General features: G+C 40.3%; 1 protein-coding gene across 2 annotated transcripts in view; it reads right to left on the bottom strand.

Annotated features, from left to right (window-relative positions):
- The window catches only part of LAMA2 (laminin subunit alpha 2), a 457,344-nt gene that overhangs the window by 181,234 nt on the left and 252,375 nt on the right, over positions 1-23,735 (bottom strand). For both annotated transcript variants that reach the window (XM_037894776.2, XM_037894777.2), the window contains exons 13-15: positions 10,567-10,668; positions 9,739-9,950; positions 2,360-2,471 (exon numbers count right to left, since the gene is read on the bottom strand). In XM_037894776.2, the coding sequence (XP_037750704.1) occupies positions 2,360-2,471; positions 9,739-9,950; positions 10,567-10,668 (426 nt within the window). The remainder of the gene's footprint in view (positions 1-2,359; positions 2,472-9,738; positions 9,951-10,566; positions 10,669-23,735) is intronic.

Here is a 23,735-nt window from a genome sequence, read left to right as displayed (position 1 = left end):
TCAGTTCTGAAGAAACAAAGCTTTGGGCAAAGCCAGTGTTGCCGAGAAAGAAAGAGGTTAAAGTTACTTAAAATCCTATTTAACTGCACTCTCTCAACTGCTGAATTCCCTGGGAGATTCAAAGCCCCACAGGCTCCTTCTCATGTCTCCTGATTATAAGAGTCATAGTCATCCAGTCAGGGACCAGAAACAATACTTTGTGATTTTTGTGACCAATCTCAATTAGCCAGCACACAGCTCAGACTTTGAATCTCTAGTAGGGAGTGCTCACAACAGTCAATTCAATAAATAAATATAAGGAAATAATGATCTGCTCCCTGGCATTCTGTCAGCAGGAATAAAGGCTAAACTTGTCAAACAGAATTTTCCGCAGCACATTATTTGCTCAGCACAAAGGCTCCAATTGTGTAATTGAAAGAACACAGGCAGACTGCTGCACCCCTACAGAGCCCCATGGACTCCACTAGGGCTCTGTGACAGTGCAGCCATTTGCAGATGTACTGTCAATTGTAGACTCTAGGCCTTTGTGTGTGTTAAATCCATAAGGAGTGTTGCAAATGGGCAATAACTGTGAATTGGATATGGAGACAGAATATGAGGGTAATATAGTCTGACTTTCTGGAGCAAGAGAATGGTCTGGTTGGGACACCCTGGAGATCAGAAGATAGGGATTTAGGACAATTAAGATGAGAAGTGGTTACAGCATGAGTCAGAATTTCAGCAGAGTCAAGGTAAGTAGGAGCTCTGCCAGTGTTCCAAAGTTGGCAGTAGGCAGAATTATACACAATTGCAGTCAAGGGGCCTCTAAAATTTCTGGCCTTGAGATCAAAGTTAAGGTCTGAATTAAGAAGAGTAATGGAGGAGTCAGAAGCATGAGTGTCCAGGATAATAATGGTGTTTCAGCCAATTGTGCTTCCCCAAGTAATTGTACCTACAGGAGACAGACTGTAAAAGCTGCATCTATCTAGCTAACCAATGGTCTCATTTGATTTTGTTCCTATCTATATCATTTTGGAAGTGATATGAGCTTCTGTGGATTCCTTTAGGTCTTCTTTCTAGATTAGTATTACTAGCCCCAGCAAAAAGCAAAAGCATTTGGCATGAAACAAGACTCTAAGCCCTAAATATCATATATAAGCATGGGGTGATTTAAAGAAAAAGAGAGTTGACAAGCAAATGCCTAGAGTGTCTGTGTAAATGGCATATTGTTTGTAGTTTTGTGAAGCAGAGCATCTTGGTGTTTGAAACCACTTCCTTAGAGGCACAGCTTTTGAAGACTTTTGCGCTCCAATCTACCTCAAGCCATGCCTTTCTCGGTTAAGCATAAGTGTATGTGTGTGCATGCATTAAGGGTGCATTACTGAGCTTGTATGAACATATGCATGTTCTGAGAGCATGTATATGTTACTTCTCTAACCTTCAACCTGAACAAAAAGAAAAACCTGAACAGTACTCATGCAAAGAACCTGGGGAAACAAAAGTGGGAATTCAGCTACACTCAGACCATGACTACACTGCAGCCAAGTCTATAGTATGAGTGCTTTGCCAGTATAACTATACTGGTATATTGTACCAACAAGGTGTTCCTAGCATGGATGCAGCATATACCAGCAAAACTGTCCTTTTGCTGGTATAGGAAATTCTAGCCCCACAGAGTGAAACAAGCTATACTGGAAAAGAACGAGTTTTGCTGTATAACTGCATCTACTTTAGGGCTTTTACTGGCACAGCAATGTCGGTCAGTGATCACACCTCTTCATGCCCTTCACTGACATAGCTGTACCATCAGAAGTCTGTAAACCAGACATGGCCGAAGTCTGATAGTGGTTGATAGCAGCTCATGCTCACAAATTGTAAGATTATTGCTAAGCAATGTCTTACGTACATGTGTAATGTCTCTAAATCGTGCAGTTGCAAAACAAATGATCTGAAGAGCACACGAAAATCTTCTAGAGAAATACTTTTCCACTCCATAACGTGGAAATCATTGTTGGGGTCTAAAACGTTATCTTTGAAATATTATATTTAATAGTAAGTCTGTTACTTTTGAGTTAGGGTAACTATACAAGGGACCAAATCAGATTTACAGAAGAGGCACCTGGGAATCAAAAGTCATGTTTTGCAAATAATTATTACAATTTCCAAAGTTCCCTAATCAAATAACAACAACAACAACAACCACAAGACTGCAACTTGAAATTTCAAGCAGCAATTTCCCATTCGATCCAAAATCCAAGAGAAAGTGAATCTATCAAATGGCTCAGTTGGTATGTTGCATCAACAGGCAGCTCCAATAGACTGCGGCATTAGCACAGGTGATTTGCACTGAAATATATCTCAGCTCCACATGGATACTCACTTCGCAGGAGGTACCACCATACCCTGGAGGACACTGACAAACCTCCACAGAAGACGCCACCTTCTTACCAGTTGAATAGCGATCAGCAACTTCAAGGCTAACCCCACTCAACCTGAGTTTAGATTAACAAAAATAAAATAGTTAACTCACAAACCAAGTATAGAAGGCAGATCAGTACACTTGGATGCAACTAAAAGTGAATGGGGAGACTCGGTGTGCTGTTCTCATTTATTTGCTTAAATATAGGAAGGCATTCATATTTATCCAATGTCTCAATTTCCTAGACGAATATCTACAGGCTTGTAGCTATTTCTGTTCATCATGTGAAGAAGAATATGGTCAGCACACACTTGAAAACTCAGAATACTGTATCTGTAAGAGAAAGGCTATTCTTGGCACGCAAGTTGCATGCTTTAGCTTCCATTACAGATGTACATATAAATAGCCTGCTTGTCGCAAATGAAGTAGCAAAGAATTTTAGACTGTAAAACAACTTTCTCCTGCTTAAAACATTACATTACTGAGCTTTGATTATGGGACATTTTTCTTCTGCAGATTTGCCCTTTTGAAAAAGATTTCAACTTATCAGCTCTGTGCAGGAGGAATTCTATACCTTGCACATAAGAGTCATTAGTTCCAGTTCTCCAAATGCCACAAAAAGAGAAGAGACACACACAGGAATTTCTATTTTTTCCATAATCTTGCAGCAGAAAACTGAAAGAAAATGTTAAGTCTACCTCTCGTGGAATTGTTTTGGCATCTCAGTGATATGGCTGATATATATCTCAGTGACAACTAGCTCTAAAACCCCTCACTAGTAACTTTCTTTCTATTCCTTTGAAAAAATTAAGGAGCCAAAAAAAAAAAATCAATCATTTTACCCAATCAGAAAAAATGCTCCAATATTCCATGCTCTCCACAAATGACTTGGCAAAACTTTAAGTATTATTTTTATTATTTAAAAAACCTTCACTCAAAAATGTATAAATTAGCAAGTCAAGAAAGTACTTCATCACAGCTGACAGCTATTTTAATGCAAATTTGTGTTGTAAGTGACCCCCTCTCCTTGCAAACCGGACAGACTGTGCAAATCTTTTGGTGAGTCCTGGAAGGGATCATGCATCTCTGCTGCACCCTGTTTCAGAGATACCCCACTGGCTGATAGCAGGCTGGGATTTGTGGGGTTGATTCTCAGCCAGGGCTCAGAGCATAGGCATAGTTTTTTGGGGGGAAAGGGACAGGAGGCTGTTGATCCCCAAAACTGAAAGTCTGGGGCAGGTACAGAATATCCCCACACACACACACACCTGTGGCCCCATTGGCCTAACTGGAGTTGCCCCTTGGCCCCAAATATAGAAGTCAAACTACACCTATGGCTCCAAGGTACGGCATTTGAATTAGTGAGGCGCAGCTGAGCCTATTTTCACTTAGCACCCTTAAAGGAGACCTTTGTTACTGGTGGCGTTTGAAAACTCCACCGTACTGCATTTTCAAAGGAAAACAGTTTTTTTTGACACAATAGTAATTTTTGTGAAAAAAAAATCAATGTTCACTGAAAAACTGAAAACTATTTGATTTTCAAACAAAAAAGTTTTGTGTTTTGGTTTCCAAAAACTGGAAAAAAAAAGGTTGATTTGAAAAAATGCACACACACACACACAGTCTCAAAATTTTCTACAGGAAAAAAAAATCTATTTCCCTAACCAGCTATATATGGATTGCTCCCACAGAGAAAGAGGGGAACTGATGAAAAGAAAGGAAGGGGGATTAGCTACTATAACAGGGGTAGGTAAACTATGGCCTAGGGGCCGCATCCAGCCCTCCAGATGTTTTAATCCGGCCTTCGATTACGCACCGGGGAGCAGGATCCGGGGCTTGCCCTGCTCAGGTGCTCCAGCCAGGGAGTGGGGTCAGGGGCTTGCCCCACTCTGTGTGGCTCCTGGAAGCAGTAGCATATCCCCGCTCTGGCTCCTACGTGGAGGGGCAGCCAAGGGGCTCCGCACACTGCCCCAAGCGCTGCTCCGTGGCGCCCACTGGCCAGGAACCACGGTGCATTCATCACCCGCCATACAATTTCCATACCCAGGTGTAGCCCTCGGGTCAAAAAGTTTGCCTACTCCTGTACTAGATGGTAGAGCATGGAGTCTGGGGAAATATAAGAGCTACTCTGTGTGGTTTACAAGGGAGTTATTTTTTGCCATGGTTTGAATGTAATGCACGTCTAGAGACTTTTGCCAAATTGGGATCAATTCAGACAAAACCTAGAACCCCTGCAATAAAACTCAACCCAGAGAGGATGAGCTGAGTTCACCCCTGAGTCTCCAGCAAGCTCCCTCTCTCCTTCATTATTCCACCCTGCTCCTTGCTACAAATCAGTTGTGCAATTATATTTTTTGAGTTCTACTTTCTATGAACAATCCCTAGCCCTTTAGATATTAAAGAAACATGACTGAAAAGCTAGAAAAAGGCACAGAATAAATCAAAGAATTTAGAAAGAAAGAAAGACCTATAAACAAAACAAAAATTGCCAGTGAAATGTTGAATCTCATTTGCCTATTGACTACAGCTGGTCTGCTCCCAGCTCTATGTAATATAATTTAGAACAATGAGAAACTGTTACACACAGAAACATTTCACCTAATATTATTTCACATTTGTATTCACTGAATACTTCCAATTTTCATTAGGTTCTGCTGTTTGCTAAATGGGATTTTAATGTGTTTAACAGTTTTCAGTGTTAAACAGTTACTCATTGAAGAAAGCTGCAGTGCATTTTTCCACTTCATTGTTGTAATTTCTATTCCTCAGTGCCATTCTGCATTCATTAAAATACATAATGCTGGCAGTAATGGAGCACTGGATCCTGGAGATACGTGAACAATCTGAGATTCAACATCTAGACCAAAAATTTAAGCTGACTGTTACTGTCAGCAGGCAACTGCTGACTTCTAAATACAAATAAGATTAAAAAGGAAGGAGACATTTCAGACAGTATCGGCATAGTTTACTGCCTGCTATGGCAAGCATCCGAATCACATCAGCTGTGTAAGTAACATGAGGTACTGACCTGAGCATTGTTCATTTGTCTTTTAGCTAATTCTGTATATTTAGAGGACCCACTGCTTTGCCTTTCCTGTCCTCCTCCCCTCTATTTTAGTGGTTTCAGAGTAGCAGCCGTGTTAAGTGATGAGTCTATTTCAGACTGCAAATAATATATTGTCTTTATCAAGATTTCTACAACTGCTCTCCAGTGCCCATCTCAGTCTACATCACATTTACATTAGCTGCACTGGCAAATATTAACAGTGAAGAATCAATGTTATTACTACAGGCTTCCTTAGAACAGAGTCTAAACAATACTGGATTAAGTAACAACAGAGCTTTTCAGTTCTGCCTAACTACAATAGATACACTTTAAAAGTTCAATCAATTTGAAAGATTCCACAAGCTCTAACAGAGTCTCCCAATTTAGGCAGAAAAGCAACAATCACTTTCAAACCCTCTGATGCATTGCACTCGTCTCCTCATGGTTTTATCCTCTCTAAATGGGTTTTTATTTAGATGTTCATTTGAGGACACTTCCTAATTATGAGATAGAGTAATAATTGCATCCCTAGCTTTAAAATAATCCACAAGACATTCAAGATCAAATGTTGTTGCTTACTCAAGGGCACATCAGTCATTACACATTAATAGGAAGTATCCTCAAATTATTATGATACTGAAATTTGTATGGCTTATTTTTTTATCCTTCTGTCAGGATAAAAAATAGAGGGGATGGGGATGATCTTCTGGTTAAGGCTCAGGCTGACTGGGACTCTGAACACCAGGGTTCAATTCTCCGTTCTGTATGATTTTGTGCAACTCATTTACTCTCTCTCTCTCTCTCTCTCTGTGGAGAGATTCTCAAACACAAAACTATCAAATCACCCTTGAAAATCCTTGCAGATGTGAAGTCATTAGAAGTTTGAATATTTACTCTATTTAAAAGAACAGGGTATTTAAAGGTAGTGAGTTTCTGCTGCTGTTTTGAGGTGGAACTTACCCACTGGAGAAACCTAATAACCCTCAAATGCTTACCAGATGGAGTGGGACCTCGGCATCTCTGTCACATCCTCAAGGAACATTTTCACACATACACTTTATTTTTTCACACTCCTAGTCTTGGGGTTATCTGAGCTCTCTGGGGAAGTCTGACTTCCTTCAGAACCTATCAACACTAGTCTTTAAGCAGCCAGAAGAGTCACTGCTGAGTGACACAAAGCACACAGACTCTTAAAGATTTTCCCTGCAGTACTCCCAAGGCTCGTAGGGCCAAGGGAACAGGAAATAAAGTTAATGTTTAGCCAAATCCACTATGGAGAAAACTGAATATTATACATTTATTTTAACGTGCAAGATTATTATTGAGTGTTCATCCAATTGAGAATTGAATCAGGTATTTTGCAAGATAGTAAAGAGCATTACCACGTAGCCCCAGGGCCTACAGTGTTTTATTAGAATGAAATGGAATCTAACAGAAAATAACACAGTCAGACCCAGGCACTCACTGGAAATTAGCAGTACATGTGTGATGTAATGGACAGCAAAAGATCAACTTAATTACAGAGGCCCTGGGTGAAATCTTAGCAAAACTCCCATAGACTTCAGTGGGAGCCTGGGTTTCACACCATGTCTTCCTCAATATTGTATAGCACTGAGCACCCTGATAGCAATCAGTGTACCATGATAGCCAAAGAGCAAGCTATCTTCCGAGTGTGAAAGGCTTTGCATGATGCTGGTGGTATTATACACAAACACAAAAAGCTACTTTAAACAACACCAGCGGGTGGATCTCAGCTTTACCAGCCACGGCTGTGTGTGGTAGGGAGGTTGTACCATCAGCACTGATTAGGAGTATTATGTCTGTGGTGAACACAGGCAGAACATCCCCAGAGATAGTGACAGATGTGGCCTGAGAGCGACTCAAAGTCATTTTTTAGCCAAAGACAATAAAAATAGAGAACACTCTTCTAAATGACTAACAGCTACTTTTTTTTTTTATCATAGCCCTTGTGGGACCTGCATTTCCAACCATAATCCCATGGCCACTGGAGGGAGACTGCCACAAACCTGCAAAGCACTTATTAGGGATTTTTTTTCTGACCCATCCATATGTTCTCCTGCTGAGCTTACCTAAGGATACTACTCAGCAGAGAGGTTCCTTTTTCCATGAAACTCTCAAGTGCCCCCAAAATGCTGTGCACCATCTCAGCAACAAAGGGGCTTCTTTAAAGGGGAGGCAGTGTGGACAGTGCACTGGACTGGGAATCGGGAGTCCTGGGTTCTGCCAGCAGCCTCCAGAATGCCCTGGCAAATCCCTTCACCTGTGGGCCCCATTTTACAGATGGGGAAAATAATATTTACCTTCTTTTACAAAGTGCTTTGAGATCTGCTTTTGAGAAAAAGTGCTTATAAGAAAAGCATTACCATGTTTCTCAGAGTCTGGGGGTCTACGTATGTTTTCACAATGTTTAGCTACCATATTTAATCTGCATGGCACAGTTTATGAATCAGCATATCAGCTTTAAATGTTAAAAGGAATTCTCTGTCAAGAAAGTAAACTGTGGGGAATCAAAAGAGGAGTGGAAACTTGGAACTTGGCAGGCAGGACTCTGGGCACTACTTGGCAGTTTGTAGGAGAAAGTTTTAAATAGAGACTGGCCCACGCCAAGACACTCAGATTTGAACCCCGCTGACCTTTACTGAAGTTTTGGCAGGCTCTCTCCTCCACAATGGGTCAAACTAAAATGCCAGATCCAAACACTACTAAGTTGAGGAAAATTTAGATCTAGAACCAAATTTTGCAGCTTAGCTTGTTCTCAAGTTTAAAGGAACAAGACACAGAAAAGCATCTTAAGAAACAAAGTAGGAGAAAGGGAAGGAAGAGATTAAAGAAGCAAGATCAAATGTTACAGGGACAAATATCCCTGGACACCTGTACAAAAGCTGATGTCAGCAAGCTATATGCTTGCCATGACCTGCATTTCCACATCTACTGGTTGGAATCTTTGTTTAACCCATTTGGAATTAAAACAATGGCTTTTGTGATTTAAGACACTCTGCACACTTGCAAAATTGGTGTTTATTTGCTTTCAACTTATTTGCCACGTTTCAGCAGGATACCACTTAAAATGATTAAGTTTTAGGCTCCCTAAGTAAAGGTGAGAAATTAGAAATTATTGGAAATGTTAGCAGATGCTTCCATATACTATATCTAGGAATGTGCTCTATTGGAACAGGGCAACACAGAAATTTTGATTCCTCTCCTCTTTTGGATAATACTTCATTCAAGGCAAGTAATCACAGGATTGCAGTCAGCTCCCTCTACCTCCACTTGGTTAAGATCACTGAAGTGACTGGTTTGTGGGTTAGTCTACACTTCAGATATTATACCTCATGAGTGGAAAACCACAATGCAACATAAATTGGAATTAATTCCAGTACCAAATTTTACAAACATGATTCAAGTCACTGAGCAATAGTGTATTAACAAAGGATAAATCTACAGAACCAGGAACCAGGCTGACTTTTGGCCCACCTGCAGTGTCCACTAATGCACTAACAGAAATTTCAAATCCAATGCTAGCTTTATAGATTGAACCACATAGTTTTGTAGGTATTGTAGACTGCACACTGCAGCCACCTAGATGGGATTGCTACTGTGCCAGCTCACATAAAGCTCCTCAGTGCACACATCATTCATTTTATAGAAAAAGTTCAGAAGACTTCAAATGAAACCATTGATTTTAAGACGACCAGACAGTAGAATAATCTGACATAAATCAGAGGGAAAGGTTTGGGATTACCTAGTTGTAGATACAATACCGATTAAAAAAAAATCCCTCTAGCTACATTTTGTCAATTTGGTTTTTATTCATTTTGAGAGCTAAAGGATCCCTCTCTGCTGCATGGTCTTAACATCCTGGCATACTCTATTCTTTAAATGGGGAAACAAAAATTAAGATCTTCCTCTCATAACGAAGGCATCTCAGCACTATGAGCCATCAGAATCACTTATCATATACAACGGAAATGTAGTGCTTCAAAATAGATTTATTTATAGAATTGTGATTCTCTCCTTAATAGTCCACATGATTTCACTTTGTTGTGGGTTAGCCAGTAGAAGCCCCCCCCCCTCAAAAAAAGAGTTAGAATGGGAAAAATGCAGACTATTTGAAAATGTTAAGACTTAAATAAATGTTAAAGATTTAATTGAGGAAAAATAACAATAAGCATCCTTCTAAATTACACCAACCTCAGCCCTGCACAAAGAGAAAATAAAAGCATTCATCAGAGGGCCTGCAGAACATTGTCATAAATGCAGTTCCCACATCTACCTGTAGATGGCATCCATCCCATAGCTGTATGTGGCTCTTATGAGGAGCCTCTTTATATTTGCCAGCACAGTCATGAATTCCCTTTTGTTGACTGGAGAGTCCGTGCCGTGTACAGTAAATAAGTCCGGTTTCAGCACAACTTCTTCAGTGTGTTCTTCAAATGGCTGCAGGTGAATGCCCTCCTTTGAAGTGCTGATTCTTAAGCCAGCTCCCTAGAGAGAGCGATGTGTTTAAGGGATACAATTAAATATACAAAAGGGTAGAAAAGATGCTGTATCATTGTGGATATTTGGTATAAAGAAGAACTGGAAAGCATATTTTATGAGAACAGTCTATATCAGGAATGCACTAGATTTTCCAATGTTCCTGATATGAGCTTTGTTGCAAAAAGTCAGTGCATGCAAAATCCAGGTAATCCAACTGGAACCCAGTGGCATAGCTTTGAATGAGTATGAGAAAATCCAGATAACCCACTGAATAACAGTATACATTATACTATACAGCACAGATGTTTAAAGTGTACTATTGGTTTAAAGTGTCTGCAAATGCTATTTCAATCAACAAATGTATTATATTTATTCATTTTTCTTGCTCATCTTTACAAATGAAGTTACAATATTTTCTAACATTAGTAGAGGCTCCTTTGGGTACTTAGTCTTGCCTATCTAGTTTTAGTCATTAAGCTCTGATCCTTATTGGTTGCTGTAAATTGGCTGCAGACACACCTTTACATGTCAGTTTTGCCTGCTCACTTTTGGATGCTATTAGCCTTCAGTGTTCACGGAAGAGATGGACAAAAGTTAGTCACTGGAAATGAAAATACTTTACCTCTATGATGATATCAGATTGCAGTATTGTTTGAACAGCTTCTTCCTGCCCTGTGAGGTCATAGGAGATGGTAAACTTCAGATGCCCTCCAGCAGCTGTTATCTATAATAAAGCAGTATGATGCTTATTACATGATAGGAAACGTGCCTTTAACCATTCTGGGTTACTCTTTTCCTATGACAGTATTTCCAGGAAACGGATTTCCAGTGTTGTGAAAGGAGTTGTGGATGATCTAGTGCCTTAAGCAGGAAGTCCTCACGGACCATTCCCTCCCTGCCCCAAGCATGAGTGGACTCACTCTCACCTACTAATATTTTCCCCAGTGCCAGGCAAAGGTTGCAAATCATCCCAAATACAGTAAAACCAAGCAGCAGCAGTTCCTCAGAAACAGCTTTGAAATCTGTGCAAATACATCTCCCTTCAATCTGCATTGTAGAAGGCTAAGGGCTGTCTCAAAGATAGGTTTTGAATGTGTTTCAGCTACTTTAGCCCCCATCTGGTCCTTGCCTCCTTAAGAATCAACCAACCAGTGTTTTGTACAACACTTCGCATAACGGGGTCCCCCGATCCAAGACTAGAACTGCTAGGCACTACCATAATACAAATAATAAGCAACAATAATAATAATTAATAATGGATACATCTCCTATTCTGATGCAAAATATACCCATAAGGCAAACTGACATAAAGGAAAAGAGTTTTTCTTTCATATCAATTGTAATCGAAAATAGAGGAACGTAATAGTCTGTCCTCATGCAGTCAAACAAAGCAATGGTATGTTCTTTACCTCAGCCTGAGTCACTCTCCATAATAAGAGGCTAATAACCTCAGGTCATATCTCATTTCAGTATATTTTTCCGAATCTGTTTTTGCACCCAAATTCAGGGCCCTGACAATAACTTTCTGGAGAAAAATCACAACATGTATAGATCATTTTTAGGACAGGAATCAAAACTACTGTCATGAACGACTGAGTTTACTGCAAATACAGCAGGTTTGCTTTCCACCAAAAACTGTTAAAAGAGCAGTTTTTTAAAAAAAATACAAAAAAGTCTGTTTTGTATTCCAGTGTAACATCTCCTCTGAGATGAACAACCTACAACAACAAACTCCCTGCCCTTCCAATCCATGTTGCTGACCACAGAGAAGTCTTGTGAGTATTCTGCAGGAAGGAAAACAGTATGATTATTCTCAAGGCTGATCCAAGGGAACAACGTGCTGTATTCTATCATTCATCATACTGGATGTGTTACACGGCATGTTTGCACACATGTAACAGAAAGCAAAGGACGTTCATATTTTCCTGTGCACTGTATTTTAAAAAGAAGGGGGGAAAAAAATCAATCTCCTTATTTAAGATGCAGCAATCAGCTCATTTTAGATAACATATGGAAGTATAAAAATCTGTGGATTTAGGCTTTATAGTTAGTAGCCATGTGAAAACTACAAGAGGCTCCCAGGATTCATAAGCAACCAAAAGTTTGGATGTGTATCCAAATGTTATCCAGACCGGCTGGGTCTATAAAACTACCTCTAGCCTCTGGTGACACCAAAAACACCTAAAAAAAATCCCTAGCCTCTAATGCAGTGCTTTGGCACTTCTGCTTCTAGTCCTGACTGAGCCTGTAGGGAATTAGGAGAATGAAAAGCAATAGGAAAGCAAAGATACTTGAGCTTTATTCAACCTCAGAAAGGGTCTAAACCAGGTCAGTTCTTATTTAGTCTAGTTGTCTAGTTAATCTCAGAAAGAGTCTGAATGAGGTCAGTTCTTATTTTCTCTAGTTGACCTGTCCCTTTTTAGCTAGCACAGATAATGAACACATGAATGCAATGTAAATTCTCAGTGGTCACCCCATCCACGCATAGTGCCATCACAGCTTAGAAGAGTTAGAAGAGTTTCTTTAAATGCCACCATAATGGTAGCACAGGAATGCCAATGTTTCCAAGTTGTATGTAGTGTTGTTGTAGCTGCCTTTTGGTCCCAGGATAATAGAAAATGTGGGTGAGATAATATATTTTATTGGACCAAGTAATGTCTCTCTCACCGACAGAAGTTGGTCCAATAAAAGATATTACCTCACCCACCATGTCTCTCTGATGTTTCAAAGTGGCACTTATGAGGTACTTTGGTCAGCTCTGGAAGTGTATTTTACCTGGTATTCTATGTAATACTGAAGTGGTTAACAATACAACTGAAGTCTCACAATATGATAGAAGTTATCACTTACATTTGCCATTGTTTCTGAATGTACTAGCCTTCCTCTGTTGCAACCTAGGTTTAGTTAAAATTTAAGTCATGGGTAAAAATGAATGTGGTGATCTCATCTTTGTCTGATGTCAACTATCTTAATTTAGGAAGGGCAGTTCTGTTTTTTATTCTGGAATTTTTATGAACTACCATCATAACATCTGGGCAATTTAATAACACATTTAAAATTTCATGACATAAAATAGTCACTTTGAGACTATCAGTTTAAATTCATAAACTGTAGTCCTGCAGTCACTGTGCTGCATAAACAAATATGCCTCATAAGAACATAAGAATTCCCATACTGAGTCTGACCAGGTCCATCTAGCCCATTATCCTCTCTCTGACCGTGGCCCATACCACAGCCTCAGGGGGAAATGTACAGAACATGGCAATTCTGCTACCTTCTTACCTGTCAAGCAATTTACCCTGTGGTTCTCCTGGTCATCACAAACCCAACTATCTGTATTTCTAAAAAATTGACTCCTCCTCTGCTATTGCCCGTGTCTTCCTAATAATTGGAATTCTTCCCCCCCGCCCCCCAAGAGGGATATCTTCAGTGCGAGAGGATACCATGACATTATCTAGAAGATGCTTCCCAACTATGGGATCATTTCCCTCCAATCCAGCTTCATGGTCTCCTGCCCAGAATTTCATCCTCCTTAATAGTACAGCACTGTTGGACAAGAGGTGGGACTGCTGTATGTCCTCTGAGTACCTCTCTGTCTCCCTTTGCCTCCAGGGCCCGTACTCTGTCTCTGAAGGCTTTGAGTTGCATGCACACATACACCATCTGCCTGCGAGGCAGGTAATCATACATGTTACACTCAGTGCCATAAATTGAGTAGCCCCCACCCTCTGATACTGGTGTTCTATCAGCTTTTTTATTCAGCCTAAGCTTAGGGGATGTTTGTGAAGTGTATTGGGTTCTCTTTATTCCATCAGTTACTTTTCTTGGGAATTTGGTGCCTTTCTAATTGTTAAATCCCTCAGACTCCTCCTCTTAGAGTTAAACTCTCCTTACCTTGGCAGCTCACTCAGTTGCTATGCTCGCTGTCACTCACTCTGTCATGGGCTTTCTCTGCTCGCATGAGGCCACTACATTTATAGCTTTGGCTAGGCCACACCTCCTCCCATCCTCCTATTGATTACTCTCAACTGAGAATGACCTACCAGTGATCTTAAACAATTAAGTTCCAGATCCAGTCAGCAGGAGAAACACAGCAGATCTTAACTTCTGCAGCAGGACACAGGATGGTAGGGAATTTCTCACAAATTTGGATCCTAGACCATTAGGGATTCTAAATATTTTGCAACCAACACTTTTTAAATTGTATGTGGAAGTGAACAGGAAGGTTGAGAAGAGCATGGAGCCAGCACTTAAAGTGGTCTGAAAGAAGTGGGAGGGCCCTATCATTTTCTACAGAAATGAGAGCAATATCACACCTGCCTGTCCATCCGCCACCTATCAATTTTATCCCCACATCTGTTCATAGATTCATAGATATTAAGGTCAGAAGGGACCATTTTGATCATCTAGTCTGACCTCCTGCACAACGCAGGCCACAGAATCTCACCCACCCACTCCTGCGAAAAACCTCTCACCTGTCTGAGCTACTGAAGTCCTCAAATCGTGGTTTAAAGACTTCAAGAAGCAGAGAATCCTCCAGCAAGTGACCCGTGCCCCATGCTACAGAGGAAGGTGAAAAAACTCCAGGGCTTCTTCTAATCTGCCCTGGAGGAAAATTCCTTCCCGACCCCAAATATGGCGATCTGCTAAACCCTGAGCATATGGGCAAGATTCACCAGCCAGATACCCAGGAAAGAATTCTCTGTAGTAACTCAGATCCCACCCCATCTAACATCCCCAGCTCGCCATCAGTTCTTCCCCATGCCCCCTATCAATTCTGACCCCACCTCTGTTCTGACCCTGCTCCACCCCCCAACCCGCACGTCACCTCTGCACCTCCAGCAACTGTTGGGGCTCCTTCTTCCCCTCCTGTGAAGTGACTTTGTCTCCTTAGGGGAGGGAATTGGTGAAAGCAGCCAATCAGAAGGAATTCGTTCCCCCCACCCCCTGGCAGGGTTGAAACGTGTGCCCCTCCAAGACCCAGCTTGAGCTGTGGAAATTTTATTTTCTGGGTCTGCAAGTGCTTTCACCCAGGTACAAATTAAGCACGGCTTGGAGTACTAGTGAAAAATATTCACATAAACCCCACTCAACATTCAGCAGAACTGCTGCACTCTGCATCATCTGGAGAATCTAAGTCCTCTTTCAAGGGTCATCTTCTGCATTCTTTTTAACACCAAGTACAACACAATGTCATAGTCTATCTTGATGGTGACAAATGCAAGAATCACTGAGGCAAGCAACGTTGCTTTAAAAATTGGTAAGAACTTTTTGGTATTTTTTTCCCCACAGAATTCTTATCACCATTTTTCATGAAATTTCAAAATTTTCTGACCAGCTCTTGTAGCAAAGTCTGCATCTGAGTGGAAGGGCCACAGCTTCCTGGGGAAACCTAGATGACGATAGGCATGACAAGTTGCTGCAACTATGGCCATGATCTAGAAAACCATGTAAGCATGAATGGAACTACTCATGCTCTTAACGTTAAGAGTTTTGATTGACTGGGGCCCATCAGAGAATGCAGATACAACAAATGATGGAGCAAGACCTCCCCATTTCTCCCTACACAGCAGAATGACTACCATCTTATCTGGACTAAACATAGCTCTACCTATGGTGTCCCTCGCCTCTGTTTGCCAGAGGCTGGGAATGAGTGACAGGGAATGGATCATTTGATGATTACCTGTTCTGTTCATTCTCTCCAGGGCACCTGGCATTGGCCACTGTCAGAAGACAGGATACTGGGCTAGATGGACCTTGGGTCTGACCCAGTATGGCTGTTCTTATGTTCTCTGTTACATTCTGTTAACAGAGCAGACTAGAGAAGCCAGATTCAACAAAAGGAGATGTACAACCAAGTGCCATCCACATATTCCTGGCACTGCATATTGTATCATCTCATTTTTTCCCTCAGCAACAATACTCTACATACACACTGAACAGGAGGGATAACAGAATAGAACCATGGGGATCCCAACAAGTTAGAAGCCATGGGAAGAACAAGTATTTTAGCAACATTTTCACTAATCCCACTACATCCCTGCAAAAAAGCTCTTATATATATCCCCATCTATATCATCAACAGAGATAAAAAGAAGCATCCTTATTTCGCTCCTTATATTTTCCAAATGTTGGCAAGTATTGGGTACTATATGCATATCAATAGCACAAATCACAGGTTAGTATGATTTGACATGATTTCCAGTCTTTGCTGAAGAGCGACTCAAGGACAGAAATAAGAGGAATGAAGCTAGTCAGCATTCAGGTGCTGTACCTAAGCTCTGTAGAAGAAGGCCGCACAGCACCAGTCCACACTGTGCCTGAAGGTAGCTAGTACTGCAAGTCTTTCATTATCATGTGTATCAAGTTTAGCCAATTAAAATAAAACAAAAACACAAGATTCTGCTTTCCATGTGCACTTGTCTTAATTCAGCCTGGAGGGGAAGAAACAACATATTTACAAGTAACTTTACAATTATTGTGCAATATAACCTGATGTCACCAGTAATCATATGGTACATATGCAACACACTGCATCAGGGATTTAATGAGGCAGGCAGATTTTCCCATATGTATGGTAATGCCAAAGTTGGTATAGCTGTGAGATCACAAAGTATCTTCTTAAAAAAAAATTATGGAAAGAATAAGAAAGGGGAATAGAGAAGGGAATGATTAAGCAAGAAGAAAACTTTTCTACAAAAGAACCCTATAATCTTTCCTCTTCTGTCTGTGCCAGATGATGAGTTAAGGCTCCATCCTGCAAGCTCACTAAAATCACACTGAATTCAAGATAAACAGAGAGTGCTCAGCATTCCAGGAATTGGTCAGCAGGTTGTAGGATCATGCCCTAAGTTATATTGCAACTGAAAAATATTTTGTGTGTGACTGTTTAATGTTTCAGACAGGCTCACTCTGTAAGGAAATGTTAAGAAATACTGTAGTTTTTTAGTAGCATTCATTCAGGAAAAAATGAGTGACATTGAATTTTGATCCATAAACTAAAAAACTTTAAATAAAGGTGTCCTATCTTCCATATTTACGACCTATGGAGCTAGTGTTTTACATTTATAATCTCCTCGGTTTTCTCTTTTGTCCAGATCTTTGATATATTTTTATCCTTTTGATACTTTTTTTTTAGCTGAGGATACTTTGTTATTGACTTGAAGTTTTAGAAGGAGAGCCCTACTATTTCTAACTACACCTTCAAGTCAGAGCAAGTGAAAAGGAAATACCTCAGTAGAATAATAAACTTTTTGAATCTAATGTTATTCAAAAATATCTGAATATAGACAAGCCTCAACCCAAAGTAGGACAACTCTGGGTCTCTCAATTTTCCTTTAATAATATAGGGAATACTGCAAATACTGACATGACATATTTTAGTTAGCTACGGCAACAATGATTTTAAGAGTATTAAAGATAAAATATTTTTACATTTCATAGAATAACATACTAAGTGATATTTTTATTTTCTATCTAGTATTTTAATCATTAGGTAAACTTCCATCAAGGCCACTGAAGTCAATAGGAGTTTTGCCTAATTATGAAATACAGATGGAAAGCAGGATTTGGGCTATTATTCCAACAGAAAACCTGTTCGGTGGACCTGAGGTAGACCATTGGTTGGAGCTGGCTTGGTAACTCAAATTTTCCTGTGATATTTATGTATTTTAAAGTGAAGCTTTACTATGCATGATACAACTAATGAAAACACTACCAAACCTGAAGATAAATATAATGGATGAGGGAGGAGGGCTCTTGGTGGTTAATATGGACCCAGCCTCCAAATTGTTTTACAGGATTTTTGAGGTGGTGTGTAGGAATGTCAGGGGGAGAAGACAATTTCAGCACAGTTCCCCCACTATCAAAAGGCCAGTGATTGAAAGCTGTGACCAAATGCACCCCAAAAACCAGGCAGCTTAACTTCTATACCCAGAAAGATAATGGAGCAAATAATTAAGCAATCAATTCGCAAACACCTAAAAGATAATAAGGTGATAAATAACAGTCAGCATGGATTTGTCAAGAACAAATCATGTCAAACCAACCTGATAGCTTTCTTTGACAGGGTAACAAGCCTTGTGGGTAGGAGGGAAGTGGTAGATGTGGTATATCTTGACTTTAGTAAGGCTTTTGATACGGTCTTGCATGACCTTCTCTTAAACAAACTCGGGAAATACAACCTAGATGAAGCTTGTCATAAATATAAAGGGAAGGGTAACAACCTTCCTGTATACAGTACTATAAAATCCCTCCTGGCCAGAGGCACAATATCTTTTTACCTGTAAAGGGTTAAGAAGCTCAGGTAACCTGGCTGGCACCTGACCAAAAGGACCAATAAGGGGACAAGATACTTTCAAATCTGGGGGAGGGGAGGCTTTTGTTTGTCTGTTCTGTGTGCTTGCCAGAGAGAGATCAAGAAAGCAAGCAATCTAACTCCATTAGAATTAGTAAGTACTAGCAAGGAAATGCGTTAGTTTACTTTTGTTTTGGCTTGTGATTTTCTCTGTGCTGAGAGAAAGGTGTATTCCTGGTTTTCTTTTTGTAACTTTAAAGTTTTTGCCCAGAGGGAAATCCTCTGTGTTTTAAATCTGATTGCCCTGTAAGATTAGCTTCCCTTCTAATTTTACAGAGGTACTTCTTTTACCGTTTTTCTTTCTAATAAAGTTCTGTTTCTTTTAAGAGCCTGACTGATTTCTCTATGTCCTAAGACCCAGGGGTTTGGGTCTGTGACCACTTTGTAACCAATTGATTAGGAAATTATTCTCAAGCCTGCCCAGGAAAGGGGGTATAAGGGCCTTGGGGGATATTTTGAGGGAAATAGGAACTCTAAGTGGTCCTTTCCCTGATTCATTGTTAAATCACTTGGTGGTGGCAACTTACCCTCCAAGGGCAAAGAGTTTGTGCCTTGGGGAAGTTTTACCCTAAGCTGGTAGAAATAAGCTTAGAGGCTCTTTCATGCGGGTCCCCACATCTGTACCCTAGAGTTCAGAATGTGGAGGGAACCCTGACAAAGCTATTATAGGGTGGGTGCATAACGGGTTGGAAAATTGTTCCCAGGGAGTAGTTATCAGTGGTTCACAGTCATGCTGGTAGGGCATAACGAGTGGGGTTCTGCAGGGATCGGTTCTAGGTCCAGTTCTGTTCAATATCTTCATCAATGATTTAGATAATGGCATAGAGAGTACACTTATAAAGTTTGCGGACGATACCAAGCTGCGAGGGGTTGCAAGTGTTTTGGAGGATAGGATTAAAATTCAAAATGATCTAGACAAACTAGAGAAATGATCTGAAGTAAATAGGATGAAATTCAATAAGGACAAATGTAAAGTACTCCACTTAGGAAGGAACAATCAGTTGCACACATACATAGGGTGACTGAACTATAAAAGTGAGGGGCAAAACCACTCAAGTTATCTCTCCCTATCCATCTCTCTCTTTCACTTAAGAAAAAAAAGAAACAGCCTATGGACTTTGGGAGGAGATCCTGACCTGAAACGTGGTCAACAGTGCTACTGGGAACCTGTGGTAAGAATGTCACCTTGAACCAAGTCTAGTTTGTTAAGTTTAGTATTAGGATGCATTTTATCTTTATTTTTCTCGTGACCATTTCTGACTTTTAGTGCCTTATACTTGTACTCACTTAAAACCTATTTCTTTGTAGTTAAATAAACTTGTTTTATTCTTGGACCAAAAGTAATCCAGTGTTGTGAGCAGTGTGGGTAAATCCATTTACGGTAGCACACTGTTGTACATTGATTCCCTAAGAGGGGCAATGGACCTAACATATCTGGATTATCCAGGAAAGGGCTAGACAGTGCAAAACGTATGTTTTGGGGGCGGAAATCCAGGACTGAGAGTGTGTTGGAGTCACCTTGCAAGTAGTAACCAAGTAGCCTAGTAACCAAGGCTGCTGGAAGCTAGAGTGTGGCTGGTGTTTGCTAACAGGCTGCTGGGGTCACCGTTGCTGACCAGGGTTGTGGCTATACACACTCAGGGTGTAACCTGCATGCTGTTTGGCTGTTTGTGAGGAGTCCAAGTTGCACAGGTTGGACTCATCAGCAAAGCATTTTGAGGCACCCCAGGTTGCAGGACAGGTGTGAGATAGACCCTCACTGGTCTGGATTGCACCCCAGAGTGTCATACAGGCCATGAAGGGTGAATAGGTCTAATTGCCAAACAATGGAGTAGCCATCATAAGGACATTATCTGAGACGGTCTGCCTGGCTATCTGGGGGGGAAAAAAACAGTCGCTGGCTAAAAGAAGACTTCACATGTAGGCTCTATAAGAAAATCCATTGAGATATGTGGTAATTGGGTAAAGAATGTAAACTGGGTCTGTTCTGTTTCTGTAACTCAAAGGGAAGCCCATCTAGATGAGCTCGTAATGAACCACAAGATTAAATGAGTTTAGATATGAGTGTCAGCTGTTCGTTGTTTTGAAATAATTTTCTGTAATGCTTTGTTCTGTTTGCTAATAAACTCGTTTGTTTTAAGAAGGCTGCTGTTCACTATATCACTATGTACTGAACACCTGTGCTTCTTCCCTTCAGGAGTTTGTGATGACTCCCAAAGGGAAGAAACACAGGTGTCCAGCCAGACCTGCACAGTAATAAGCTAGCATAGACAGGGGGTTGTTTGCAGATCCTGGTCTAACAGAGGGAGAATTGCAACTTTCCACCCTGAGATAGGTCAGGGCACAAGACCTAATGTTTGAAGGAGAGAACTCAGAGAGACTAGAAGGGAGACAGAGGTGTAGCTAGCCCTGTAACTCTGACAGTAATCTTTAGCAAACGTTATATACATTTAAAACACACACATTAAAAGGTTTTAACATATGGTGCATCACTTTCACTTCTTTCTACAGAAAGATGTTTCAGGTCAGTTCTATAAAGTTTCCTTTGTTGCTGGTAGTGAAAACGAACTAGGAAGACACAAAAGAGATTCCAAAACCTCTTAGTAAAAGCACCAATAATAGTAATGTTGAATATAAAACATATATACCTTGCCCATGAGTGCAGTGGTGCATTTAGTAGTAAAACTCCTGCCTCCGAATGGATTTCTCTGACCTAATCCAAGAGAGTATGATACTTGAAAAAGCAGAAAGAAATTACTGCAGGGAAGTGGACCCATGCTATATATTCAGGGATTTCACTACGTACAGTACAAGGTTTTAGAAATGCAATGAATACACTCTGGGGTAGAAGTGCATACTGGCAGAAGGGTGGACAGAATGACCCAACAGGTCTTTTCCGTTTCTAATATCAGTGATTCCATGACTATTACACATACATTCCATTGGCATTGGTGCCATTACACAGATATAAAATATAATGAATGATAGATATCAAATAAGCTACTAAAAGATCTATAAAAAGAAAAGGAGGACTTGTGGCACCACAGAGACTAACAAATTTATTTGAGCATAAGCTTTCGTGAGCTACAGCTCACTTCATCGGATGCATTCAGTTGAAAATACCTATGTTCGCTTTTACTGACACTGACCCCAACCTCTATTTTTGTAGCTGCCAAAGCCAAATTGGTCCTTTGTTTTAGACAATCAGAAACCAAATTAGTCATCAAAGCAGCATTTACATGTGTTTTCTCAATGGTTAGAGATATTATTTAACAATTTGTATCCATTAGCAAGATTTAAAAATTTGACTAGATAACACATTTTGTATGGTAGACTTAGACTATGTAAGAAGCAACAGTATTTCTGCTACCATCAATATATTAATAGGAAGAATGTTCTAATCAGGAGTTTCTGCAAATTGCTTCCAGCAAACTAATGTTTGGAAGGTGTCCCACACCAACCATTTGACACTAACTGAGCACGCTAAGAGAAAGTGTTGCCTACTAAGATTTTTCTCCCACTTTATGCCTATGAACTTTGCATCATTTGTTATGATCCCAAGTTATGACACCTGACAACTTGTTCAGTACTCTGTGGGTTCTGTCAGCATACTGGTGGCAGTATCTGCCACTAGATTTTCTTTACACACAATGCCGGGAGATACTGAAACCACATTATATACAATCCACATTATTTGGATTGTCTCACTTTTATCCGCTCTTCAGGTATGTATTTATTTTTTAGACATAAGTATTAGCAAATATAGAGACATCTGATGCCAGTATAGCAATGGTGGCAATGAGGAAGAAATCCCCACAAAAATAACATCACTCAGAGTGTTCCATAGGCTGTTTACTCAATCTATAATTGACTGGCACCTATGCTATAGTGATGGGGTTTGACAAGTGGTGACTGGACAGCATGCCATTTTAACAGATGGATGTAAGTACAAAGAGTTTATGTATGTGCCTTGGGTGGGTTTACTGAGCGCAGGATTCACAGTTGGGAATGTCCAAACATCTGTTTGTCCTGAGTTTACTTGCTATGTGTAAGGTAACATTCCATCATTAATCCAGCTCGGGTCTGGATTAACGTTTTTTTAAAAAAAACAAAAAACAAATACAGACTGCAAACTCCTAAGGAAATTTAGTTTGGAATGGTTGATTCAATCTGAGTGTTGCATTTGGTGTGCATGTATGTGGAGTGGGGGAAGGGACAAGAAAGAAATTCCAATGGGGTCCTCACTGTTTTAGATCTATTCAAGTTGCATTTTGTTAGGAAAGATATTATCTAGTCTCCACTATCTTAGATAGGACTTGAATTTAAGTAGCATACATAAACTTTGCCAAGAGTTTGTATTAATGTTTCAGATAAAGGGGACAGCAGTAATGCCAGGCTCTGTTTGAATAACTGTATAGTTCTGATTCACTTTTTTCTCACTGTTTAGAGTTTTTGCCTCCCGTAAATATTTTTCCTAGGAAGGTAGTCTTTATATTGTGCAATGGAGTCCACCTCCAATCACCACCAATTGGTCTGTTGGGTGCCATAACAGTGCACAACAAAAGACATTTCCAGCCCTTAGTCTTATACAGGCTTACTATTTAGGTATACTCTGAATACTTAATAATTCTATAACTGCACAAGCTGAATCGTACATTAAAATCACTTACATTCATTCAACATAATACTCCAGAACAGTCATTGGAACAGCCAGAAAAGTTTCAGAACTGTGTTCTTAAGGAATACACTTCCATAGCCCTAGTCTACACTGGGGTGGGGGATGGATTGATCTAAGTTACGCAACTTCAGCTACATGAATAACGTAGCTGAAGTCAACATACTTAGATCGACTTACTGTGATGTCTTCACCGCAGTGAGTCAACTGCTGCCGCTCCCTCGTCGACTCCGCCTGCACCTCTCGCGGCGGTGGAGTACAGGAGTCAATGGGAGAACGCTCGGAGGCCGATTTATCGCGTCTAGACTAGACGCGATAAATCAGTCTCCGCTGGATCGATCACTGCCCGCCAATCCAGCTGGTAATGTAGACATACCCTTAGTATAGATTATAGACCTACTACTATATTCCCTGGTCCTGAAGCTTTTGTCAAATCTGTCAGTGGTTTTCTACAAGACAAACTACTTAGACTAATTTAGCATGATTAAAAATTGCCATTTAGTAGCCACCTTCAGTTTACCTGAACATACCTCTTTGATCAACAAATCAGACTGGAAATCTCATGAGTTCAGGAAGTCAGAGGATTTCCGTTACTTCTTTTTTGAAATCATGTCAGAAATATTATGCTGTACGCTCATTGTATTTTAATATTTCACTTCCAGCCCATAGGCAGGCCTGGAAGTTCAGGCAGTTCAGATGTACAATTAACCCTTCCAAACTTCAATAGTGATTTTGTTGGGTGGGTATTCATTTTATCAGA

This window comes from Chelonia mydas, chromosome 3 (genome assembly GCF_015237465.2).
Source record: "Chelonia mydas isolate rCheMyd1 chromosome 3, rCheMyd1.pri.v2, whole genome shotgun sequence".
Taxonomy (NCBI): domain Eukaryota; kingdom Metazoa; phylum Chordata; order Testudines; family Cheloniidae; genus Chelonia; species Chelonia mydas.
The sequence above is the reverse complement of the archived record's forward strand: the minus strand, read 5'-3'. Positions and strand labels throughout refer to the sequence as shown.